Source organism: Crocuta crocuta, unplaced genomic scaffold (genome assembly GCF_008692635.1).
Source record: "Crocuta crocuta isolate KB4526 unplaced genomic scaffold, BGI_CrCroc_1.0 scaffold383, whole genome shotgun sequence".
In the NCBI taxonomy this organism is placed as follows: domain Eukaryota; kingdom Metazoa; phylum Chordata; class Mammalia; order Carnivora; family Hyaenidae; genus Crocuta; species Crocuta crocuta.
In genome coordinates, this window is record NW_027531897.1 from 3564514 (window position 1) to 3587957 (window position 23444).

Here is a 23444-nt window from a genome sequence, read left to right on the forward strand (position 1 = left end):
CAGGTTATCTAATAGGATTTGTTTGTATTTGGGGCATGAGAGAGTTGAAGCAGGAATTTCTTGAAGGTTTTTGTTCTCAACAGCTAGAACAACAGGTAACTTATAAGCAAAGTTTGTTAGTTGATTATCAACTTATATAAATATGCGTCAGTGAGGAAAAACTGTAAATACTGCTGCTTTCATGGAGCTTACATATTGTTTGGAGATCTCTGTCTTAGGAAGAATATATTGGTACCTGTGTAGAATACCTCTGGAATAATGTTGGAGAAACTGGAAAGTGCTTGACTTTGAAGAAAGAGTTTGGTGATCTAGAGGGAGAGAGAAACTTCTCCATTTGACTTGTAGTCCATTTTTTAAAAAACCAATACATATATGTCATAAATTATTTAAAAACCTTTATAAATAAGTACAATGTACGGGGGTGCCTGGGCACTCAGTTGGCTAGGCATCTAACTCTTAATTTCGGCTCAGGTCATCATCTCACAATTTGTGAGTTCAGGGTTCTGTGCTGGCAGTGCTGAGCCTGCTTGGGATTCTATCTCACTCCCTTTCTCTCTGCCCCTCCCCCACTTATACTTACTCTCTCTTGCTCTCAAAATAAAATAATAAACATTAAAAATATAAGTAGAATATACATACAGAAATGTGTTCATAAGTGTTCACCTGGCTGGTTGCTGAATAACTAGCATCCAGATCAAGTAACAGAACATTACCAGCACACTGAGAAGCTCCTCAGACTTCCTTCTAATAACTACCTGCATTCCCCACTAAGGATAAACCTGATTTCAAATGCATATCTTACTTTTGTCTGTTTTGGTGATTAGTAAAAATGAAAACATACAGAATGAACTCATGTCATTTCTTCTTTTATTTGACATTGTGAAATTCACATCAGGTGTAATTGTGGCTCATTCTCATTGTGGTATAATGTGGCCTTTGTGAATATACCACAATTTATTTATCCATTCTTCTCTTGAAAGGGTCTTAAATTATTTATTAATGCCCATTTATTATTATCATCCTGGTTAAACTTACATGTAAGTTAACTTTGAATACTATAATGTTAAATGAACTTTTCTTGAGTTTTGGTGATATCTCTTTTTTCCTTATTTCTGTAATAAGTTTACAGGAAAACTGTATTCCTTTTCTAGGATGATTGTAGAGTTGTTTTGGCAAAACAAGAAATTACCAGGTTACTGGAAACATTGCAAAAACAGCAGCAGCAGTTTACAGAGGTTGCAGATCATATTCAGTTGGATGCCAGCATCCCTGTCACTTTTACAAAGGTAATGTACTGTATGTCATTTTTAGGTATGGTTTCTGACAAATTATGATTGTTTTGTATTCCCTGATAATCAGGTTGAAGAGACAACTAAGAAATTCATAGTTGTTTTTTTTTTTTTTAACTTTCATCAGTGGAAAATAGAAAGTAGTATAATGAATCTCCCTGTATCCAGCATCTACTTTGATGATTAAAAACGTTTTTTTCCTTTATTTAAATCCAAGTTAGTTAACATAGTGTAATAATTGTTTCAGGAGTAGAATTTAGTGATTCATCACTTTTATATAACACTCACTGCTCATCCTAACAAGTGCTCTCCTTAATGCCCATCACCCATTTAGCCATTCCCCACTCTCCTCACCTCCAGCAACCCTTAGTTTGTTCTCCGTATTTAAGAACTTCTTATGGTTTGCCTGCCTACTGCTCTGTTTTTATCTTATTTTTCTTTCCCTTACTTTCACATTTTGTTTCTTAAATTCCACATATGAGTGAAATCATATGATATTTTTCTGTCTCTGACTAGCTTATTTCTCCTAGCATAATACATTCTTGTTCTTTGGGGTACCTGGATGGCTCAGTCAGTTAAGCGGCTGACTTTGGCTCTGGTCATGATCTCATAGTTTGTGAGTTTGAGCCCCGCGTCAGGCTCTGTGCTGACAGCTCGGAGTCTGGAGCCTGCTCCAGATTTTTTGTCTCCCTCTCTCTTTGCCCCTCCTCCATTTGTGCTCTGGCTCTCTCTGTCTCTCAAAAATAAATAAATGTAAAAAAAAAATTTAAAAAATACATTCTCGTTCCATCCACATTGTTGTAAGTAGCAAGATTTCATTCTTTTTGATCACCAAGTAGTATTCCATTGTATATATATGCACCACGTCTTCTTTATCTTTTCGTCACTTGATGTACATTTGAGCTCTTTCCATAATTTGACTGTTATTTTTTTTTTTAATTTTTTTTTTAATGTTTTATTTATTTCTAGGAGAGAGAGAGACAGCGTGAGCAGGGTAGGGTCAGAGAGAGAGGGAGTCACAGACTGAAACAGGCTCCAGGCTCTGAGCTGGCAGTCAGCACAGAGCCCGACGCGGGGCCCGAACCCACGAACCGCGAGATCATGACCTAAGCGAAAGTCGGACGCTTAACCCACTAAGCCACCCAGGCGCCCCCATAATTTGACTGTTATTAATAGTGCTGCTATAAACATTGTGGTGCATGTGCCCCTTTGAATCTGTATTTTTGTATCCTTTGAATAAATACCTACTAGTGCACTTGCTGGGTTGTAGGGTAGCTCTCTTTTTAATTTTTTGAGGAATATCCATACTGTTCTCCAGAGTGTCTGCACCAGTTTACATTCCCACCAGCAGTGCAAGGCTGTTCCCCTTTCTCCGCATCCTTTCTAACATCTGTTGTTTCCTGTGTTGTTAATTTTAGCCATCCTGACAGGTGTGAGGTAGTATCTTGTGGTTTTGATTTGTATTTTCCTGATGATAAGTGATGTTGAGCGTCTTTTCAGGTGTCTGTTAGCCATCTGGATGTCTTCTTTGAAAGCGTATGTTCATGTTTTTTGCCCATTTCTTTCACTGGATTATTTGTTTTTTTGGGTGTTGAGTTTGATATGTTCTTTACAGATTTTGGGTGCTAACCCTTTGTTCAATATGTCATTTGCAAATATCTTCTCCCATTTTGCTGGTTGTCTTTTTAGTTTTGGTGATTGTTTTCTTTACTATGCAGAAGCTTTTTGTCTTGGTGAGATCCCAATAATTCATTTTTGCTTTTGTTTACCTTGCCTCCAGAGACATAATCCAGTAAGAAGTTGCTGTGGCTGAGGTCAGAGAGGTTGTTGCCTGTTTTCTCCTCTAGGATTTTAATGGTTTCCTGTCTTACATTTCGATTTTTCATCAATTTTGAGTTTATTTTTGTGTGTGGTCTAAGGAAGTGATCCCCTTCAGCATGTTGCTGTTCACTTTTCCCAACGTCATTTGCTGAAGAGAGTGTCTTTTTTCATTGGATTTTCTTTGCCGCTTTGTCAAAGATTAGTTGGCCATACATCTGTGGGTCCATTTCTGGGTTCTCTATTTTGTTTCATTGATCTATGTGTTTGGTTTTGTGTCCTTAGCATTTTGTTTTGATGATTGCAGCTTTGTAATACAATTTGAAGTCCGGAATTGTGATTCCTCCAGCTTTGGTTTTCTTCTTCAATATTAGTTCTATTCTGGTTCCATAACAATTTTAGAATTGTTTGTTCTAGCTCTGCAGAGTATACTGGTGTTATTTTGATAGGGATTGCCTTGAATGTGTTGGTTATTTTGGGTAGTAGAGACATTTTAACAGTATTATTCTAATCCATGAGCATAGAATGTTTTTCGGTTTCTTTGTATATTCTTCAGTTTCTTTCATAAGTTTCTATAGTTTGCAGCATACAGATCTTTTACCTCTTTGGTTAGGTTTATTGCTTGGTATCTTCTGGGCTTTGGTACAATTATAAATGGGATTGATTCCTTGAGTTCTCTTTCTGCTGCTTCATTATTGGTGTATAGAAATGAAACTGCTTTCTGTATGTTGACTTCATATCCTGCGACTTCATGTATCAGTTCTAACAGTTTTTGGTTGGAGGTTTTCAAGTTTTCCACGCAGAGTATCGTGTTGTCTGCCAAAAGTGAATGTCTGACTTCTTCCTTGCCAATTTGGATGGCTTTTATTTCTTTTTGTTTTCTGATTGCTGAGGCTAGGACTTCGAGTACAAGGTTGAACAACAGTCATGAGAGTGGATATCCCTATTATGTTCCTGACCTTAGGGGAAAAGCTCTTGGTGTTTCCCCATTAACGGTAATATTAGCTGTGGGTCTTTTGCATATGGTCTTTATGATGTTGAGGTATGCTCCTTCTATCCCTGTTTTCTTGAGGGTTTTTATCAAGAAAGGATGCAGTGTTTTGTCATATGCTTTTTTTGCATCTGTTGAGAGGATCATGTGGTTCTTATCCTTTCCTTTATGAATGTGATGTATCACATTGAGTGATTTATAGATATTGAACCAGCCCTGCAGCCCAGGAATAAATCCCATTTGATGATGGTAAATAATTCTGTTACAGTATTGTTGGATTCGATTTGCTAGTATCTTGCTGAGAATTTTTGCATCTATGTTCATCAGGGAAATTGGTCTATAATTCTCCTTTTTGAAGGGGTCTTGTCTGGTTTTAGGATCAGGGTAATGCTGGCCTCATAGAATGAGTTTGGAAGTTGTACTTCCATTTCTATTTTTTTTGAATAGCTTCAAAAGAATAGGTATTTACTTTTCTGTAAATGTTTGGTAGAATTCCTCTGGGAAGCCATGGACTTAGACTCTTGATTGTTAGAAGATTTTTGGTTGCTGATTCAATTTCTTTATCGGTTATGGGTCTGTTCACATTTTCTGTTCCTCCCTTTTTCAGTTTTGGTAGTTTATATGCTTCTAGGAATTTATCCATTTCTTCCAAATTGCCCAGTTCGTTGGGATATAGCTCGTAATATTCTCTTACTGTTGGTTTGTATTTCTGCGGTGTTGGTCATGCTCCCTCCTCTTTACAATTCATGATTTTATTTATTTGGACCCTTTCCTTTTTCTTTTTGATAAATCTGCTTAGGTGTTCATCAATTTTTAAATTCTTTCAAGGAACCAGCACCTAGTTTCATTGATCTATTCTACTTTTTTTTTTTTTAATTTCAATATTGATGTCTGCTCTAATCTTTATTATTTCCCTTCTGCTGATTTTGGGCTTTATTTGCTGCTCTTTTTCTAGCTCTGTTAGGTGTAAGTTTAGGTTGTCTACCTGAGACCTTTTTTCCTTCTTTAGGAAGGCCTGGATTATTATATACTTATCTCTTCTGACTGCCTTAGCTGCATCCCAAGGGTTTTGGACTTCTGTGTTTTCATTTTCATTGGCTTCCATGTAATTCTTAATTTCCTCTTTAATTTCTTGTTTAACCTATTCATTCTTTAATAGCATATTCTTTAACCTCCATGTATTTTTGGTCTTTCCAAATTTTTTCTTGTGGTTGATTTCATGTGATAGTGTTGTGGTCTGAAAATATGCATGGTATGATATCAATATTTTTGTATTTGTTGAGGGCTGATTTGTGACCCAGTATTTGATATATTCTGGAGAAAGTTCCATGTGCATTGGAGAAGACTGTGTATTCTGCTGCGTTAGGATGAAATCTTCTGAATATATCTGTTAAGTCCTTCTAGTCCAGTGTCATTCAAAGCCATTGTTTCCTTTTAGATTTTCTGCTTAGATGATCTGTCCATTGCTGTAAGTGGGGTGTTAAAGTCCCCTACTATTATTATGTTATTATCAATGAGTTTCTTGATGTTTATGATTAATTGATTTATATATTTGGGCGCTTTCATCTTGGGGGCATAAATATTTATAAATGTTAGATCTTCTTGGTGGATAAACCCATTTATTATGATATAATGCCCTTCTTCATCTCTTGTCACAGTCTTTGTTTTAAAATCTGGTATGTCTAAGTATGGCTACTCTGGCTTTCTTTTGACATCTGTTAGGATGATAGATCATTCTCCATCCCTTACTTTGAGTCTGTAGGTACTTCTAAATCTAAAATGAGTCTTTTGTAGGCAGCATATAGATGGTTCTTGTATTTTTATCCATTATGATACTCTTTGTCTTTTGTTTGGAGCATTTAGTTCATTTATATTTAGAGTGATTATTAAAAGATATTAATTTAGTGCCTTGATGTTGCCTGTAGAGTTGGTGCTTCTGGTGATGTTTTGTGGTTCTTTCTGGTCTTTGTTGCTTTTGGTCTTTTTGTTTTTCTCCACTCAAATAGTCCCCTTAGCATTTCTTGCAAGGTTGGTTTAGTGGTCACAAACGTCTTTAGTTTTTGTTTGGGAACTCTTTATCTCTCCTTCTATTTTGAATGACAGCCTTGCTGGATAAAGAATTCTTGGCTGAATCTTTTTCTGATTCAGCACATTGAGTATATCCTGGCACTCCTTTCTGGCCTGCCAGATTTCTGTGGATAGGTCTACTGAGAACCTGATCTGTCTTCCCTTGTAGGTTAAGGACTTTTTTTTCATTGCTGCTTTCCTGATATTTTCCTTGTCTGTGTATTTTGTGAATTTAACTATAATATGCCTTGGTGATGATTGTTTTTTGTTGAATCTAATGGGCGTTCTCTGTGCTTCTTGGATTTTGATGTCTGTGTCCTTCCCCAAATTTGGAAAGTTTTCAGCTGTAATTTGCTCATATAGCACTTCTGCCCCCTTTTTCTCTCTTCATGTTTTAGGACTTTTATGATATGAATGTTACTCTTCTTTAATAAGTTGCTGAGTTATCTAAGTCATGTATCATGATCTTTTGCCTTTGTTTCCATCTTTTTTTTTTTTCAGCTTCATTATTTTCCATGATTTTATCTTCCGTATCACTGATTCACTGTTGCTTCACTAATCCTTGCCATCAAGGCACTCATTTGAAATTGCATCTCAGTTATAGCATTTTTAATTTTGGCCTGACTAGAGTTTAGTTCTTTTATCTCTGCAGAAAGGGATTCTGTGGTGTCTTCTATGCTTTTATTATCCCTACCTAGTATTCTTATAATTGTGGTTTTAAACTTTAGTTTAGACTTCTTATGTCTCTGCTGATTAAATCCCTGGCCATCATTTCTGCTGTTCTTTCTTTTGGGGTAAATTTCTCCATTGTGTCATTTTGGAGCAAGAAAAAAATAAAATAAAAAGGAAATATTAAAAAATTAAAAACAAAAATCAAGTAAAGGAGGCTAGATCCTAGGTGTATTTTGTTCTGCTTGCGAGAGAAGCTTGATAGAAAAGAGAGAAGAGAAAAAAAGGTTAAAAAATTTTAAAAATTAAAAAAAATGCTTAGGGGCACGTGGGTGGCTCAGTCTGTTAAGCATTCAGCTTCGGCCTAGGTCATGCTCCATGGACTGTGAGTTTGAGCTCCATGTTGGGCTCTGTGCTGACAGCTCAGAGCGTGAAGCCTGCTTCGGATTCTTGTGTCTCCCTCTCTCTCTTTGTCCCTTCCTCGCTCACACTATGTCTCCCTCCTTCAAAAATAAACGTTTAAAAAAAGTTAAAAAATTTTAATAATAGAATAAAATAAAGAAAATAAAATAATATAAAAAATTTTTAAATTAAAAAAAATTTGCTTTCTTTATCCGAGAGAGAAAAGAAAACAACATAAGCAAAAACAGAAGCAAAGAAAAGGAACAAATGAACAAGTAAATAGAATGAAATCTGAAGTTACATCCAGTTTCCTGTAGAACTGAAACTTTGTATTACACTGTAATCTGTAGATTAATAGGCAGGTGGAAGTGATTTGTGCTGGTCTTCTGTGGGATGTGCCTGGAGAGTGCAGGTGGGCAAGGCTTGGCATAATGGCTCTGTTCTCCACTTGGTGGCATTGCATAGCTCCCCGGGGTTGATCTGTGCATGCCCATGCTCACAAGGGGTGAAAATGGCTCCACTCAGCTCTCTGGTCTGTGGTGCAGGAATTTTATGTCCTCACAGATAAGGGATCAAGCCTCCTTTGTCTCAGTTCCAGATGCTCCCCACCTTTATACTGTGTCCAAGCTGCCTTCTTCCAGAGTTTTATCTCAGATGAAGCTGTGTTTTAAACCCCCACACTTCAGAGACCCCCACAGCTTGGACCTGCGCTGATGTTCTGGGAGTGTATTTTCCGAAGCAATGGCTGGGTGTTAGCTTGTCCCAGAAAATGTTTGCATGATAGTACAGCAGCAGAGTCTCAGAGTTTATGTAAATCACAACACATAGCAACTGCCAGGTTTTGCTGCAATCTGGGATCTCTGTCCCAATACCAGCAAACGTGGCTGCTCTCAGGGGTTGCCTGGGACTTGTGCCCACGAGAAGGCCATATGGCATCTACTGAATGCACTGCAAGCAGCAAAACTGGTTCTCCCCATTTGGCACACAGACCTCTCAGACTGCACTGCCTGCTCCTAGAGGTTCACCTTGCTTCCTCACTGGAGCACTGCCAGGCACTGAGCTCTGAACCTTCAGACTCTGTACTCCAGTCTTTATAGAAACCTGGTGATATTGAAACCCTCTACTTTCTCCTTGTCAGTCGTTTTGGAGGAGGTTGCTTGTCCAGTCCTCTGCAGGTATTTTCACTGTTTCTCCAGTGTCTCCCTTTCTCTTTCTCTCTCTGTCCTCTCTCCATGAAAATGGCTCCCTACCCTCCAGAGCTCCATGGCTTTTCTCTCCACCAGTTCATTTCTCTGCTCCACATATTGCCAAGTTCTCTGGTTCAAAGTATGCAGATTGTTGTGTCAATCCTCAGTTTCCTAGGTGTTCAAAATGGTTTGATGGTGATCTAGCTGGGTTTCAGGAACAAGACAAGCTACTCTGCCATCTTTACTCCCAGTTAAAAACTTCTTACTTCATCCATCCTTTTCCCCCCACTCCCCTTTCTATTTGCAGTCTCCCAGGTTGTTTTGAAATAAATCCCAACATATTTCATCTATGAAATATTTTTGTGTGTATGTCTAAAAGGTAAGGACTTTTCAAAAACATAACCAAAATATTGTTATAAAACCTAAAAAAGTTAATAATCTCTACTATTAACCATTATCCAGTTAGATTTTGAAACTTCTGATGATGATGATTATTTTTTTGTTTGTTTCTGGAAACAGAATCCAACCAGATAAAGCCTGTACTTGGCATTTGGTTGTTGTGTTTTGGTCTCTTTTAAAGTGTTTTCCCCCCTAATTTAAAAGGTTCATGTGTTTCATTTTGCGTTCTCTTTTTAGGTACTGTTTTTTTTTTTTTTAACTTAATCTTGCTCTTTGAAATGTTCATTTATTTATTTTGAGAGAGAGAGAGAGAGCAAGCATGCATACAAGCAGGGGAGAGGCAGAAAGAAAGGGAGAGAGAAAGAATGCCAGGCAGGCACCATGCTGGTGACAATCTCATGACAGTGAGATCATAACCTGGGTTGTAATCAAGAGTCAGACATATAACTGACTGAGCCACCCAGCCACCTCAGAACTTCATCTTGTTTTATAACTATGTGAAACATTTACATGGTCCAAGTCAAATCTACAAAGAAGAGTTTATTTAGAGAAGTCTAGCTTCTATCCCTGACTCCTCCACATTTTTCCTTCTTTCTTCATAGAAAACCATTAAGAATATTTTCTTAGTTTGGGACTTCTGGGTGGGTCAGTCATTTAAGTGTTTCACTCTTTTTTTTTCTTAATTTTTTTAAATGTTTTATTTATTTCTGAGAGAGAGATAGCATGAGCAGGGGAGGATCAGAGAGGGAGACACAGAATCTGAAACAGGCTCTAGGCTCTGAGCTAGCTGTCAGCACAGAGCCCAACGTGGGGCTCGAACCCACAAACCATGAGATCATGACCTGAGCCCAAGTTGGATGCGTAACCGACTGAGCCACCCAGGCACCCCTAAGTGTCTCACTCTTGATTTTGGCTCAGATCATGATCTTGGGTTCATGAATTCAAGCCCCACATTGGATTCCGCACTCACAGTGCGGTTCCTGCTTGGGATTCTGTTTCTCTCCCTCTCTCTCCGCTCCTTCCATGCTTGTTCTCTCTCTCTCTCTCTCTCAAAATAAATAAACTTTAAAACTTTTATATATAAAAAAAGAATTTTTTTATGTTCATCATTTAAAAAATATAGAGAAATACATCTATGTATTTGTATGCCCTGTCATCACATTTAAAGGCAAACTACATTACACATTTCTCCACCATGTTCTTTTCATGTACTTGTACATCCTGGAGATTACTCCATAGCAGTAGTATGTGATATTTTCTGTTCCCTTTTACAACCTCAAGGTACTGTTTTGTGCATATACACCATATTTTTGTATGCTGTGTGGTAAAAAACATTAAAAATTACCATCATAACCATTTTTAATTATATGGTTCAGTATTTTAAGTATATTCAAATTGTGTAAAACAGATCTCTAGAAATTTTAATTTTGAAAAACTGAACCTCCATACCATATAAACACTAAGTCCCCTTTCCCCCTCTCTGACCACCTCTTGGTAACTACAGTTGTCCTTTCTGTTTCTTTGAATTTGACTATTCTGATATCTCTTAAGTAGAACCATATAGTATTTTATCTTTTTGTGACTGGCTGATTTCAATTAGTATAATATCTTCAAAGTTCACCCATGTTGTGGCATGTGACAGAATTTTCTTCTGTTTTAAGGTTGAATAATATAAAATTCATTGTTTGTATATAACACATTTTATTTATGCATTCATCCACTGATGGACATTTAGGTTGCTTCCATGTTTTGGATATTCTGAACAGTGTTACTGTGAACATGGGTATTCAGTTATTTCTTTGAGATCTTGCTTTCATTTCTTTGGGATATAGATCCAGAAATGAGGTAGCTAGATATGGTAGTTCTATTTTTAATTATTTTTTTGAGGAAATTTTGTTTTCCATAGTGGTTGCACCATATTGTAATTCCTGCCAGTGGTGCACAAGAGTTGCAGTTTCTCCACATTTTCACCAATACATGTTAATTTTTGTTTATTTTTTATTTTAGAGAGAGAGGGAGAGAGTGCACAAGTGGGGGAGAGAGGCAGAGGGAGAGAGAGAATCTTAAGCAGGCTCCATGCTCAGTGCAGAGTCTGATGTATGGCTCAATCCCAGGACTGTGGGACCATGACCCAAGCCAAAGACAAGAGTCACATGCTCAACCCACTGAGCCATCCAGGTGCTCCTGTTCTTGTTTTAGCTTGTAGTCATCCTGATAGGTGTGAGGTGATATCTCATTGTGGCTTTGATTTGCATTTCTCTGATGATTAATAATGTTGGGTTTCTTTTCATATGCTTATTGGCCATGTTATATCTTCTTTGCAGAAGTTTTGTACAAGTCCTTTGCCTATTTTTATTATTTGATTTTGTTGTTTTTGTTGTTGTTGAGCTGTAGGAGTTCTTTATATATTCGAGATAGGAATCCACGATTAGATACATGATTGGCAAATATTCTTTCCCATTCCTTAGGTTGCTTCTTCACTCTGTTGATAGTGTCCTTTGATTCACAAAAGTTTTTAAGATTGATATGGTCCCATTGTCTTTTTTGCTTTAGTTGACTGTGTTTTTGGTGTCATATCCAGGAAATCACTCCAAATCTATTGTCAAAAAGATTTTGCATTGTGTTTTCTTCTAAGTTTTCTGTTTTTGGATCTCGTTTGGGACCTTTATCCATATATGTATACATATAACATATATGTTACATATACATATAACATGTGTGTGTGTGTACTGTACACACACACACACATACTTTAAGTTTATTTATTTTGAGAAAGAGAGAGCATGACCAGGGGAGGGGCAGAGAGAGAGGGAGAGGGAGAATCCCAAGCAAGCTCCACACTGTCAGTGCAGAGCTTGACATATGTCTCAGTCTCACAAACTGTGCAATCATGACCTGAGCCAAAATCCAGAGTCGTATGCTTAATTGACTGATCCACCCTGGCACCCCTATTCATATATTTAAAATCCAAATTTTCAAAATTGTAATATGTTCTTTGTAAATATACTCTTTCATGATTATATAATGACCTTTTGTCTCTTATTAACAGTTTCTGAAGTCTATTTTGTCTATTTTAAAGTCTATATTGTCTGCTACTAGGATAGCCACCTCTGTTCTCTTTTGAGTATGATTTACATGGACTATCTTTTTCTTTTCTTTCACTTTCAGCCTTCTCGTGTTCTTAGAAATGAAGTGAGTCTCTTGTAGAGCGCATATTGTTAGATCTTGTTTTTTTATCCATTTAGTCATGCCTTTTTGTTGGGGAGTTAATTCATTTAAAGTTATTATTAATAGGTAAGGACTTATTGCCTTCCTATTTCTTTATTTTGTTTATATCTTGTAGCATTTTTGTCATTCTTTTCCTCTTCTGTGTCTCATTGATGTTTTAGTGTCATGGTTTGATTTCCTTCTCATTTCCTTTTGTGTATATTTTATGGATTTTTGTGTGTTTACCATTGCTGTTACAAAGAACATCTTGTTATAATATTCTGTTTGAAAGTGATAACATTTTAACTTCATTTGCATATAAAAACTATTGTTTTATAGCTTCACCTCCCTATTCTTTTGTTACCGATGTCACAAATTACATATTTGCACATTGTACACCATTAACACAGGTTTATAGTTTTTTGTTTTTGTTGATTCAGTTAGAATTAGATCTGTGCACCAAAATTATAATACAAAATAATACAAAAATATAATAATACAGGTTCCTCTCAGTGGAATGAGTAGATGAAATAATTAACAAAGGTATTATAAATAAAAGTATAAATGCTAATATTTTTTAACTCTATCAAAATAAGATTTAAATTTTTAAAAATTACAGGACAATAGAGTTCACATTGGACCCAAAATGGAAATTCGAGTTGTTACATTAGGATTAGATGGTGCTGGAAAAACTACTATTTTGTTTAAGTTAAAACAGGATGAATTCATGCAGCCTATTCCAACAATTGGTAAGTATGAGCATTGCTTTTTACTTTAATGGATATTTTATAGACAAACTCTAGCTTACAGCTGAGTTATTGAGGGTTTTATCTTATGCCAGTATCGAATACTGGGCTCTTTACTGGCTCTAAGACATTACTATGTCAGAGAGAAAAATGCAAGATTCAGTGGCTGTGTGATTGAAATGTGGGTGCTGAGATACTTAGAAGGAATAGAGGTGCCTGGGTGGTTCAGTCGGTTAAGTGTCAAACTCTATTTTGAGCACTGGTCATGATCTTAACATTTGTGAGATTGAGCCCTTTGTTGGGCTCTTTGTTAATAGCACAGAGCCTGCTAGGGATTCTCTGTCTTTCTCTTTCTCTGCCCCTCCACTGCTCATGCTCTCTCTGTCTCTCTCTCTCTATTTCTCTCAAAGTAAATAGATAAACATAAAAAAAGGAAAGAACAGAGTATCACTGGGATAGTTGGAATGCTTAAAGGATTGGTGAGTGTCAGGTTGAGGGAGTAGGAGTGGTGCAGAGCACTCAGTTATTGGAGTTTCTAACAGCTGTTAGACAGCTAACAGCTAACAGCTGTTAAAGGTATATTTTCCTCATATAGATTTATTAGGAGTGGAGTTAGTTAGGCAGCAGTAGATACTCTGTATGAAGATAATTTGTATACCACAGTTATAAACAGTGGGTTACCTGTGTTTGATGTGTTACTCATTATAAATATAAGTTCAATATTAAAGTAACTTTTTTTAAAAACAGGTTTTAATGTGGAAACTGTAGAATATAAAAATCTGAAGTTCACTATTTGGGATGTAGGTGGAAAACACAAATTAAGACCATTGTGGAAACACTATTACCTCAATACCCAAGGTAAGAGTGAAAAATGGTATCTTAATTTTTCAGAATTTTAGGATGCCAATTTTGAATGGAATTGCTTTAACTAGCTAAGTTTATTTTATTTAAGAAGTGAAGGTGGAAAGACTGGAATATGTGCTTTGGTTTATTTCATTAAAGGCCATAATTTATATCATGGCAGCTAAGAGTACTTTCCTCTTGCTGTTCTTAACAGTTAAACACATATTATTAGTGTTTATGTGAGTCTGAGTCTCAATATGTGAGTCTCTTATGTGAGTCTCAATAGCTCCATTCTTTCATTTCCATTAATAATAAGTTACCTGCAAAAGAACCTGCAGTGGTTTGCTTTTGGCCAGTATGTGTTTTACTACATATTGCACCTAACATTTATTTATATTTGGGCTCCATACTATGCTTTTGCCTATACCCAATATGAAGCTTTTGTTCATGCCACCTATTTCATATGTCATTCTTCTTTCCACCTAGGAGAGAAACTAAGTAATATTTTTATGTATGTGGAAAGTGCCGTGCTAGGTGCCTAGAGAAAATACTTTGGAAAGATAAAGATAGTGATTTATTTAGACTATCTTTTGGAAAAGGAAATGGAAATCAAAGAACAAGTAGTGTCATAGTCCATAAAACAAGTCTCAACAAATTGAGTAAGATTGAGGTTCTACCACGCATCTAATTTGACCACATTGCTGTGAAACTAGAAGTCATCCACAAGAAACAATCTGGAAAGACCACAGATACATAGAGGTTAAGTAACATGCTACTAAACAATGCATGGGTTAACCTGGAAAAAAAAGGAGAAATTAAAAAAGTACATGGAAGCCAATGAAAATGAAAACACAATGGTTCAAAATCTTTGAGATGCAGCAAAAGTGGTTCTAAGAGGGAAGTTTATAGCAATACAGGTCCTACTCAAGAAACAAGAAAAATCTCATACAACCTAATCTTACACCTAAAGGAGCTACAAAAAGAACAAAGCCCCAAACCAGTAGAAGTTAGGAAATAATAAAACTGGAGCATAAATACATTGTTTAGAAATGAAAAAAAAAACAAAACAAAAACAATAGAATATATCAGTGAAACCAGGATAAACCCTAGCCAGCCTAACCAAGAAAAATAGAGAAAGGACCCAAATAAATAAAATCACAAGTGAGAGAAAAGAAATAGCAACAAACAACACAGAAACACAGTCATAAGAGAATGTTATGAAAAACTATACATCAACAAATTGGACAAGCTAGAAATGGATAAGTTCCTAGAAACGTATAAACTACCCAAACTGAAAGAAGATGAAATAGAAAATTTGAACATACTGAATACCAGTGAAGGAGTTGTATCAGTAATCAAAAACCAAAGAAAAGTCCAGGACCAGATAGATGGCTTCACAGGCAAAATCTACCAAACATTTAAAGACAAGTTAGTACCTATACTTCTCAAACCATTCCAAAAAAGAGAATAGGAAGGAAAACTTCCATATTCATTCTATGAGGCCAGCATTACCCTGATACTAAAACCAGATGGATCCCACTAAAAAAGAAAAATATCTTTTTTATCTTATATATCTTTTTAAAATATCAAGCCAATATCTCTGAACACAGATGCAAAAAATCCTGTACAAAATACTAGCAAACTGGGGCATCTGGGTGGTTCAGTTGGTTAAGCGTCTGACTTCGACTCAGGTCATGATCTCACAGTTCGTGGGTTCAAGCCCCACATCGGGCTCTGTGCTACCAGCTAGTTCAGAGCCTGGAGCCTGTTTCGGATTCTGTGTCTCCCTCTCTCTCTCTGACCCTCCCCTGTTCACACTGTCTCTCTCTGTCTCAGAAATAAATAAAACATAAAAAAAAACTAAAAAAAAAAAACTAGCAAACTGAATCCAACAGTACATTAAAAGAATCATTCACCATGACAAAATGGGATTTATTCCTGGATTGCAAGTGTGGTTCAGTATTCACAAATCACTCAACATGATAAATCACATCAATAACAGAAAGGATAAGAAACACGATCAGTGGGGCGCCTGGGTGGCTCAGTCAGTTGAGCGGCTGACTTCGGCTCAGGTCATGGTCTCATGGTTTGTGGGTTTGAGCCCCGCGTCAGGCTCTGTGCTCACAGCTCAGAGCCTGGAGCCTGTTTCAGATTCTGTGTCTTCCTCTCTCTCTGACCCTCCCCTGTGCTCGCTCGCTCTCTCTCTCTCTCTCAGAAATAAAGCATTAAAATTAAAAAAAAAATGATCATTTTAATAGATGCAAAAAAGCACTTAATAAAGTACATCTATTTATGATAAAAGCCCTCAACAAAGTATGTTTAGGGGGAACTTACCCCAACTTAATAAAACCCATCTATGAAAAATCCACAGCTAACATCATCTTCAATGGGGAAAAACTGAGAACCTTTCCTCGAAGGTCAGGAACAAGATAAGGATGTCCACTGTCCCCACTTTTATTCAACATAGTACTGGAAGGCCTAGCCACAGCAATAAGACAAAACAGGAAATAAAAGGCATCTAAAACAGTAAGGAAGAAGTAAAACTTTCACTGTTTGCTGGTGACATGATACTATACATAGAAAATCCAAAGACTCCACCAAAAAACTGATAAATGAAGTCAGTAAAGTCGTAGAATACAAAATCAAATGTATTCTATGTATTGTAGAATACAAAATCAAAATCAACAGAAATCTGTTGCATCTCTATACACCAATAATGATGCAGCAGAAAGAGAAATTAATAATCCCATTTATAATTGCACCCAAAATAATAAGATACTTAGGGGTAAACCTAACTAAACAGATGAAAGACCTGTACTCTGAAAAGTATAAAACACTGATGAAAGACATAGAAGATGACACAGAGAAATGGAAACACATCCCATGCTCACGGACTGGAAGAAAACATATTGTTAAAATGTCCATACTACCCAAAGCAGTCTACACATTTAATGCAGTACCTATCAAAATACCATCAACATTTTCACAGAGCTGGAACAAACAGTCCTAAAATCTGTATGGGACCTCAGGAGACCCCAAATAACCAAAGCAATCTTGAAAAAGAAAAGAAAAGCTGGAGACATCACATTTTGGACTCTAAGTTATATTACAAAGCTTTAATAATCAAAAAAGTATGGTACTGGCAGAAAAATAGACAAATACATGAGTGGAACAGAAGAGAGATCCCCAAAATGAACCCACAACTATTATGCTCCACTAATATTGGACAAAGCAGGAAAGAATATCCAATGGGAAAAGCTAATCTCTTTAGTTAGGAAAACTGGACCATTTTCTTAAACCATGCATCAAGATAAATTCAAAATGGATTAAAGACCAAAATGTGAGAACTACAAATATAAAAATCCTAGAAAAGAATACAGATAGTAATTTCTCTGATGTTGGCCATAGTAATTTTGCAAGAGAAACAAAAGGAAAAATTACAAGGACTACATCAAAATAAAAAGCTCCTGTACAGCAAAGGATAAATTAACAAAACTAAAAGGCAGCCTATGGAATGGGAGAAGATATTTACAAATGACATAGCTGATAAGGGGTTAGTATCCAAAATATATAAAGAACTTCTACAACTCAACACCCAGAAACCAAATAATCCAACTAAAAAATTTACAGAAGACATGAACAGACATTTCTTCAAAGAAGACATATAGATCGCCAGCATGATCTATATGTCACATGAAAAGATGCTCATCATCACTTATAATCAGGGAAATGCAGATCAAAACTACAATAAGATAACACCTCATATCTGTCAGAATGGCTACTATCAACAACACAAGAAACAACAGATGTTGGCAAGGATGTGGAGAAAAAAGGAACCCTCTTGCACTGCTGATGGGAATGTAAACTGGTGCAGGCACTCTGGAAAACAGAATGGTGTTTCCTCCAGAAGTTATAAATAGAACTACCCTATGATCCAGCAATCACACTACTAGGTGTTTACCCAAAGAATACAAAAATACTAATTCAAAGGAATACATGAACCCTGATATTTATAGCAGCATTATCTATAATAGCCAAATTATGGAAACAGTCCAAGTATCCACTGATTAATGGATAAAGACATGGTGTGTGTGTGTGTACCTATACATGTAATGGAATATACTCAGACAGAGAAAATGAAATCTTGGCATTTGCAATGACGTGGGTGGAGCTAGAGAGTATAATGCTAAGTGAAAGAGCTCAGAGAAAAATACTATGATTTCACTCATGTAGAGTTTAAGAAACAAATGAGGGGGAGAAAAGAGAGGGACAAACCAAGAAATAGACTCTTAACTATAGAGAACAAACTGATGGTCACTAGAGGGGAGGTGGGTGGGGGGATAGGTGAAATAGGTGATGAGGATTCAAGAGTACACTTATTGTGATGAGCATCAGGTGAATTAAAATAGAAACTTAAAAGAAGTAGCATCAGTAGGGAGATCGTGAGATGTATATTTTTTATTAGAAAAATATTAATTCATTTACACAATTTGTGTTTGATAGAACAAGTGTGGTAAATCCTGTTATAGAAGGAGAAATGAAGAGAGCTGAAAAGTTATATGAACCCTGTAAAGCAATACTCTTAAGTATTGCTAGTTGCTGTTATAAGAGAGTAGCCTTTCTGAAAAACATAGTAGATAGTAGACTAACCATAATGTAATAACAAGAGCATTAAAATATTTGGTTCATTTACCTAAAGTTAGCAAATGACTAATTAGATTTTTTTTTTTTTATTTGGCTAGCTGTTGTATTTGTTGTTGACAGCAGTCATAGAGACAGAGTTAGTGAAGCACACAGTGAACTTGCAAAGTTGTTAACAGAAAAAGAACTCCGAGATGCTTTGCTCCTGATTTTTGCTAACAAACAGGTAACACGTTTGTATTTCAGAATACTTACTTTAGTTCTGTGCATTATATGTCCTACGATAACTGGAAAGATTTCAAAACAGAGATAATTCAATAGATATTTATCAAGTTTCTGCTGAGTATTTTGAATATAGCCTATGTGAAAAATGCTATACTTGGTTGGTATCGAAAAAGGTAGCTGATGCTTCCAGAAACTCCTACGGACACCTTAGTGGCTCAGTCAGTTAAATGTGTGACTCTTGCTCTCAGTTCAGGTCATGATCCCACAGGATTGAGCCTTGACAGTGCAGGGCCTGCTTGCGATTCTCTCTCTCCCTCTCTGTGTCCCTTCCCTGCTCTCTCTCTCTCTCTCAAAATAAATAAACTTTATAAAAAAAGAAACTCGTATATATGGATGTAAACAAGTAAGTGAATGTATAGATTTTAATACATAGAAAACTGGTAAGTACCTTCAGTAATATTAACAATATGTTATGAGAAAATGGAGTAGTTTAAAGGTGGCATCTTGTAAAGATTTGTAAAATGTAGGTTCTGAGTTGAAATTATGGCTCGGACTGTCAGTTAGTATATGAAAGAAAGAACATTGCAGGCAGAGAAAATAAAAGCATGAGCATTTTTAGGGAGCAGAAGCAGATGTATGTGGGAGGGACAGGTAGAGGATGAAGAAATTCTAGAATAACAGATGAGGTCTGGACTAGAAATTTAGGATTTAATCTATGACAGAGGAAAACCAACAAAAGGTTTTTGGACTCTTATCTGTGTTTTAGGACTGTTGTCTGTTAGGATATAGAATTAACCACGGGCAAGGTAATGGAGACAGGCAGATGCAGTAAGTTGCTGCTGTAATTCAAGTGAGAGGGTTAATAAGATCCCCAGTTAAAGGAATAGAAGGGTGGAAGCAGACTGAAGAGACTTTATGAAGGTAGATTTGTTAGAATTTGGTGACTGAATGGGGGAAGGTGAAGGATAGGGAGAAGCTGCAGATTCCTAGATCTTGATCTATGCTTTGTAGGAGGACGAGCATGCTTTCAAGTGCAGTAGAGAGGCAAAGGGTAGGATGAAGAATAAAGGATTTTCCTCTTAATAAAAAATAAAAAGGTGAACTATTAAGAGAAGATACATTTTACTTACTATAAAACATGCAGGGGCACCTGGGTGGCTCAGTTGGTTAAGTATCTGACCTTGGCTCATTTCAAGCCCGTCAGTTGACAGCTCAGAGCCTGCTTAGTATTCTGTTTCTCCTTCTCTCTCTGCCCCTCCCCTGTGCTCTCTCACTCTCTCAAAAGTAACTAAACATTAAAAAAAATTTTAAAAACATACAAATAAGGCAATGTGAAATATCATTTTCCACTTACATTGTTAACGATAAAAATTTGATAATCTTCAGACTCACATATACTGTTGCTGTGGTTATTAAATGGAGACATTTTCTTGGAGAGCATTTTGGCAGTACCACACCTGTCAAAATTTTAGATGCATATACCCTTTTACCTTGTAATTCTACCTCTACTAATGTATTCTGCAGACAAATATCCTAAGGTTATTTTACAGATAATATTGCAAATGTAAATAAAAATACATTACAAATGTACACGTATGTATTTGTAATAGTACGTAAACACACAGGACTTCAGTCTAAATATTAAGTATAGTAATGGTTAAGAAAATTAAGTTGCCTCAACAATAGCTAAAACATGGTAAGAGCCTAAGTGTCCATCAACGGACGAATGGATCAAGAAGATGTGGTTTATCTATACCATGGAATACTACGTGGCAATGAGAAAGAATGAAATCTGGCCATGTGTAGCAACATGGATGGACGTTGAGGGTGTTATGCTTAGCGAAATAAGTCAGGCAGAAAAGGACAAATATCATAAGTTATTTTGCACATAATATTCGCACGTATAGGAGGATTAGGAGGAACTTAATGGAGGACCATGGGGGAGAAGGGGGGAAATGGTGGGGGAAAGGGAGAGAGGCAAACCATGACTCTTGAATGCTGAGAACAAACTGAGGACTCATGGGTGTGGGGGGAGGGGGTAGATGGGCATGGAGGAGGGCACTTGTGGGGATGAGCATTGGGTATTAAATGGAAACCAACTTGACAATAAACTATTTGAAAAAAAAAAAATTAAGTTGCATCTACACCGTGGAATGCACTTCAGATGTTAAAAAATGTAGAAAATGTGCTTGTCCAGATAATGGAAAGATACCTATCCTCAAGATAAGTATTAAGTAAAACACACAAAAAACTAAAGTAGGTTTGTGTTTATTTGGATGACCTTTATAGCATGGTCGCTTTTGGGAAGTAGGGCTGTTGAGTATTTGGAGTGGGAGTTTAGTAACTGTTCATTGTATAAATTCTGTGAATGAGCCGTTTTTGTGATACACGTTAATCTTTTTAAGTTGATTTGATGCTTTCTGATGCAGGTAGTTTTCATTCAGGCTGCATGGCCTTTACTCATTTCACTTGTAAGGCTATTCTTATAGACTGTATTATAAATTATATTCATCAAAACTTTTCTCTCTGCTTACTAATCACTGAAAGGCGAATCTAGGTTTTAACTTTAGGCTTCTATTAGAATGTCAGCAGTGGAACTCTTTTATAAATAGTAATAATTGGGAAAATGAGAATTTTGATGGGCAGATTATAAAAAAAAAATTCTGCTATGTGTATATCTTTCAGGATGTTGCTGGAGCTCTGTCAGTAGAAGAGATCACTGAACTTCTTAGTCTGCATAAATTGTGCTGTGGCCGTAGCTGGTATATTCAGGGCTGTGATGCCCGAAGTGGTATGGGACTATATGAAGGGTTGGATTGGCTCTCACGACAACTTGTGGCTGCTGGAGTACTGGATGTTGCTTGATTTTAAATGGAGCAGTTATTTAAACTTTTGTGGTTAAGAGTTATTTTGCACATAATATAAGGAATTCTACATCTCAAAGGTAGTTTATTTAGGGTGTATATTTAAAATGAATCTTGGTTGGGGAATTCAGTACAGTATGGCTTTGAAAAAAATTATTCTGTAGTAAAATTTAAACATTTCATTGAGCAGATTAAATTGCATTAAATAGGGACTTCTTGAATATACATTTTTTAAAATGTACATTTGTTCTTTAAGTTTTTCACATTATATGAGATCCCTGTGTTGGGAAAGAAGTAGTCATAGAGAAAGGGTAAGTGAAAGTTTATTTTCAGTGAAAAAAGAATAGCCAACCGAGTGCCTAATGCAAAGTTTGTGAAGCAAGTGAAACACAGCTGCTTCTTTAACTTGCCTTTTCACTGGATTTTGGCAGTGTTTAATAGCAAAACACCAATGACTTAATTAAATAGAATCCTAACTGCATCTTTGGGTAATAGGATTACTTTACTTTTATGTTCAATATAACAGAACATCTTTAATGCTAAGAACTATAAGCTACAAAAAATTAGTATTTTATAGTGTTTTATTAAAACTTTCTCCTAAGCCCTTTTGTATAAAACCCAGAGTCAGATGACATGCTATCTAACTAGGTATGATTGTCAGATTAGTATTAAACTGCAGAATAATAAAACTGTGAAAGTTATGTTATAGTTAATCTTCTTTTATGAAAGACCCATTTCCAGGGTTGAACCTGGTTATATTATTTCCTATGACACAGCTCTAAATTGGTCTTTCCATTTTTCAACATGTTTAAAGTAGTTAATAGAGTTCCTTTTAAAAATAATATTGCATCCTTAGTGGGAATGACTATAGGTAAAATGTAGTAAGTTATGCATAGAACCAGGGTTGACTTTAAGTAAAAGAGGTCGAAGTAGAAAACTACATTTATCTTTAGAGAAGGCATTTAAACAGTGGAGAGTCAGTCATGTTAAATGCTTTCCCAAAATAAGTGCATTTATCTTGACAATAAAATGTTACCACGGCTCTTCATGATAAGGCCTTGAAAAGTTACTGAGAAAGAATGTGTCTAAGGAAGGGTAAGAAATGTTTAGAAAGTTTACTCACATTTATTATGCAGTGTTGTAAAAGTTTTAAGATTTTGTGTTTTTTATTTTTCATTTAAGGATACTCACGGTAGTACGATTTATATTTAAACATGCTAGATTGGATTCTATTTTTTATTAAATGCTCTTCATCCTTACAGATGAAGTTGAATCCTGTCTTATTAGTTCAATTGCTAGGAAATGTGAGTCTTAAGTGGCACTGTTTTGGTTCAGTCTCTTCAGATGTATTTTTGTTTGTTAAAAATAAACAGCATAACTTTTAGAAAACAAAGCATTAAAAACCAAAGTCCATCAGTGTTATGGGCAGTGTGTAAATAAGTAAATATTTCATCCTTTAGTTTTCAAGTAAAAGTCATGCTGTTACAAGTGTAATTTGTGCATATAATACTTATGAATTAAATTATTTAATATTTGGTTACAATAACTGTGAAAAATAAAAAATGTGTTAACATTTGCCTGTGAGCCCTTGAACTGTTTTCTCTACTAGGTAATTGAAAAAAAGTCTAACACTAACATGTAAACATGTTTTTCTTCTTGTAAATTATTAAGTTTACTTCACCAATTTTGCTAAACTTTGTAATTCACATTCTTAGCATATTATTAAACACAGTGTAAAAATTGTGCTTAGACCTGATTATAATGTACATAATTGTGTTTGCTTTTTTTTTTAAGAAATATTTTTCTCAGGCTCTTATTACTATTTGTGGTTGTATTCTTTTACCGATCATTAGTTAAGACTGTGCTAGTTCCCTCTGGGAAATGTCAAATTTAATAATGAGAGATATTTTAAGTACAGTCTATTTGGATTTGCCTCCTAGCTTTGAATTTCTGTATTAAGCCTAAATATTATTGTATGGTTTATGTAAAGCAGGTTTCACAAGTGTGTAGCCCTGGTGTATAATTCCGGAATGCTTTATTATCACCAGAAGCCATTATTTGCATTGCATATAGGCAGCAATAAAATGTTAAAATCA

General features: G+C 35.9%; 1 protein-coding gene across 1 annotated transcript in view; it reads left to right on the top strand.

Moving 5' to 3' along the window:
- The window catches only part of TRIM23 (tripartite motif containing 23), a 39795-nt gene extending 16351 nt beyond the window's left edge, over positions 1-23444 (top strand). The window contains exons 7-11 of the mRNA XM_077773587.1: positions 1152-1286; positions 12649-12778; positions 13523-13633; positions 18361-18485; positions 21170-23444. Of these exons, the coding sequence (XP_077629713.1) occupies positions 1152-1286; positions 12649-12778; positions 13523-13633; positions 18361-18485; positions 21170-21349 (681 nt within the window). The 3' untranslated portion in view covers positions 21350-23444. The remainder of the gene's footprint in view (positions 1-1151; positions 1287-12648; positions 12779-13522; positions 13634-18360; positions 18486-21169) is intronic.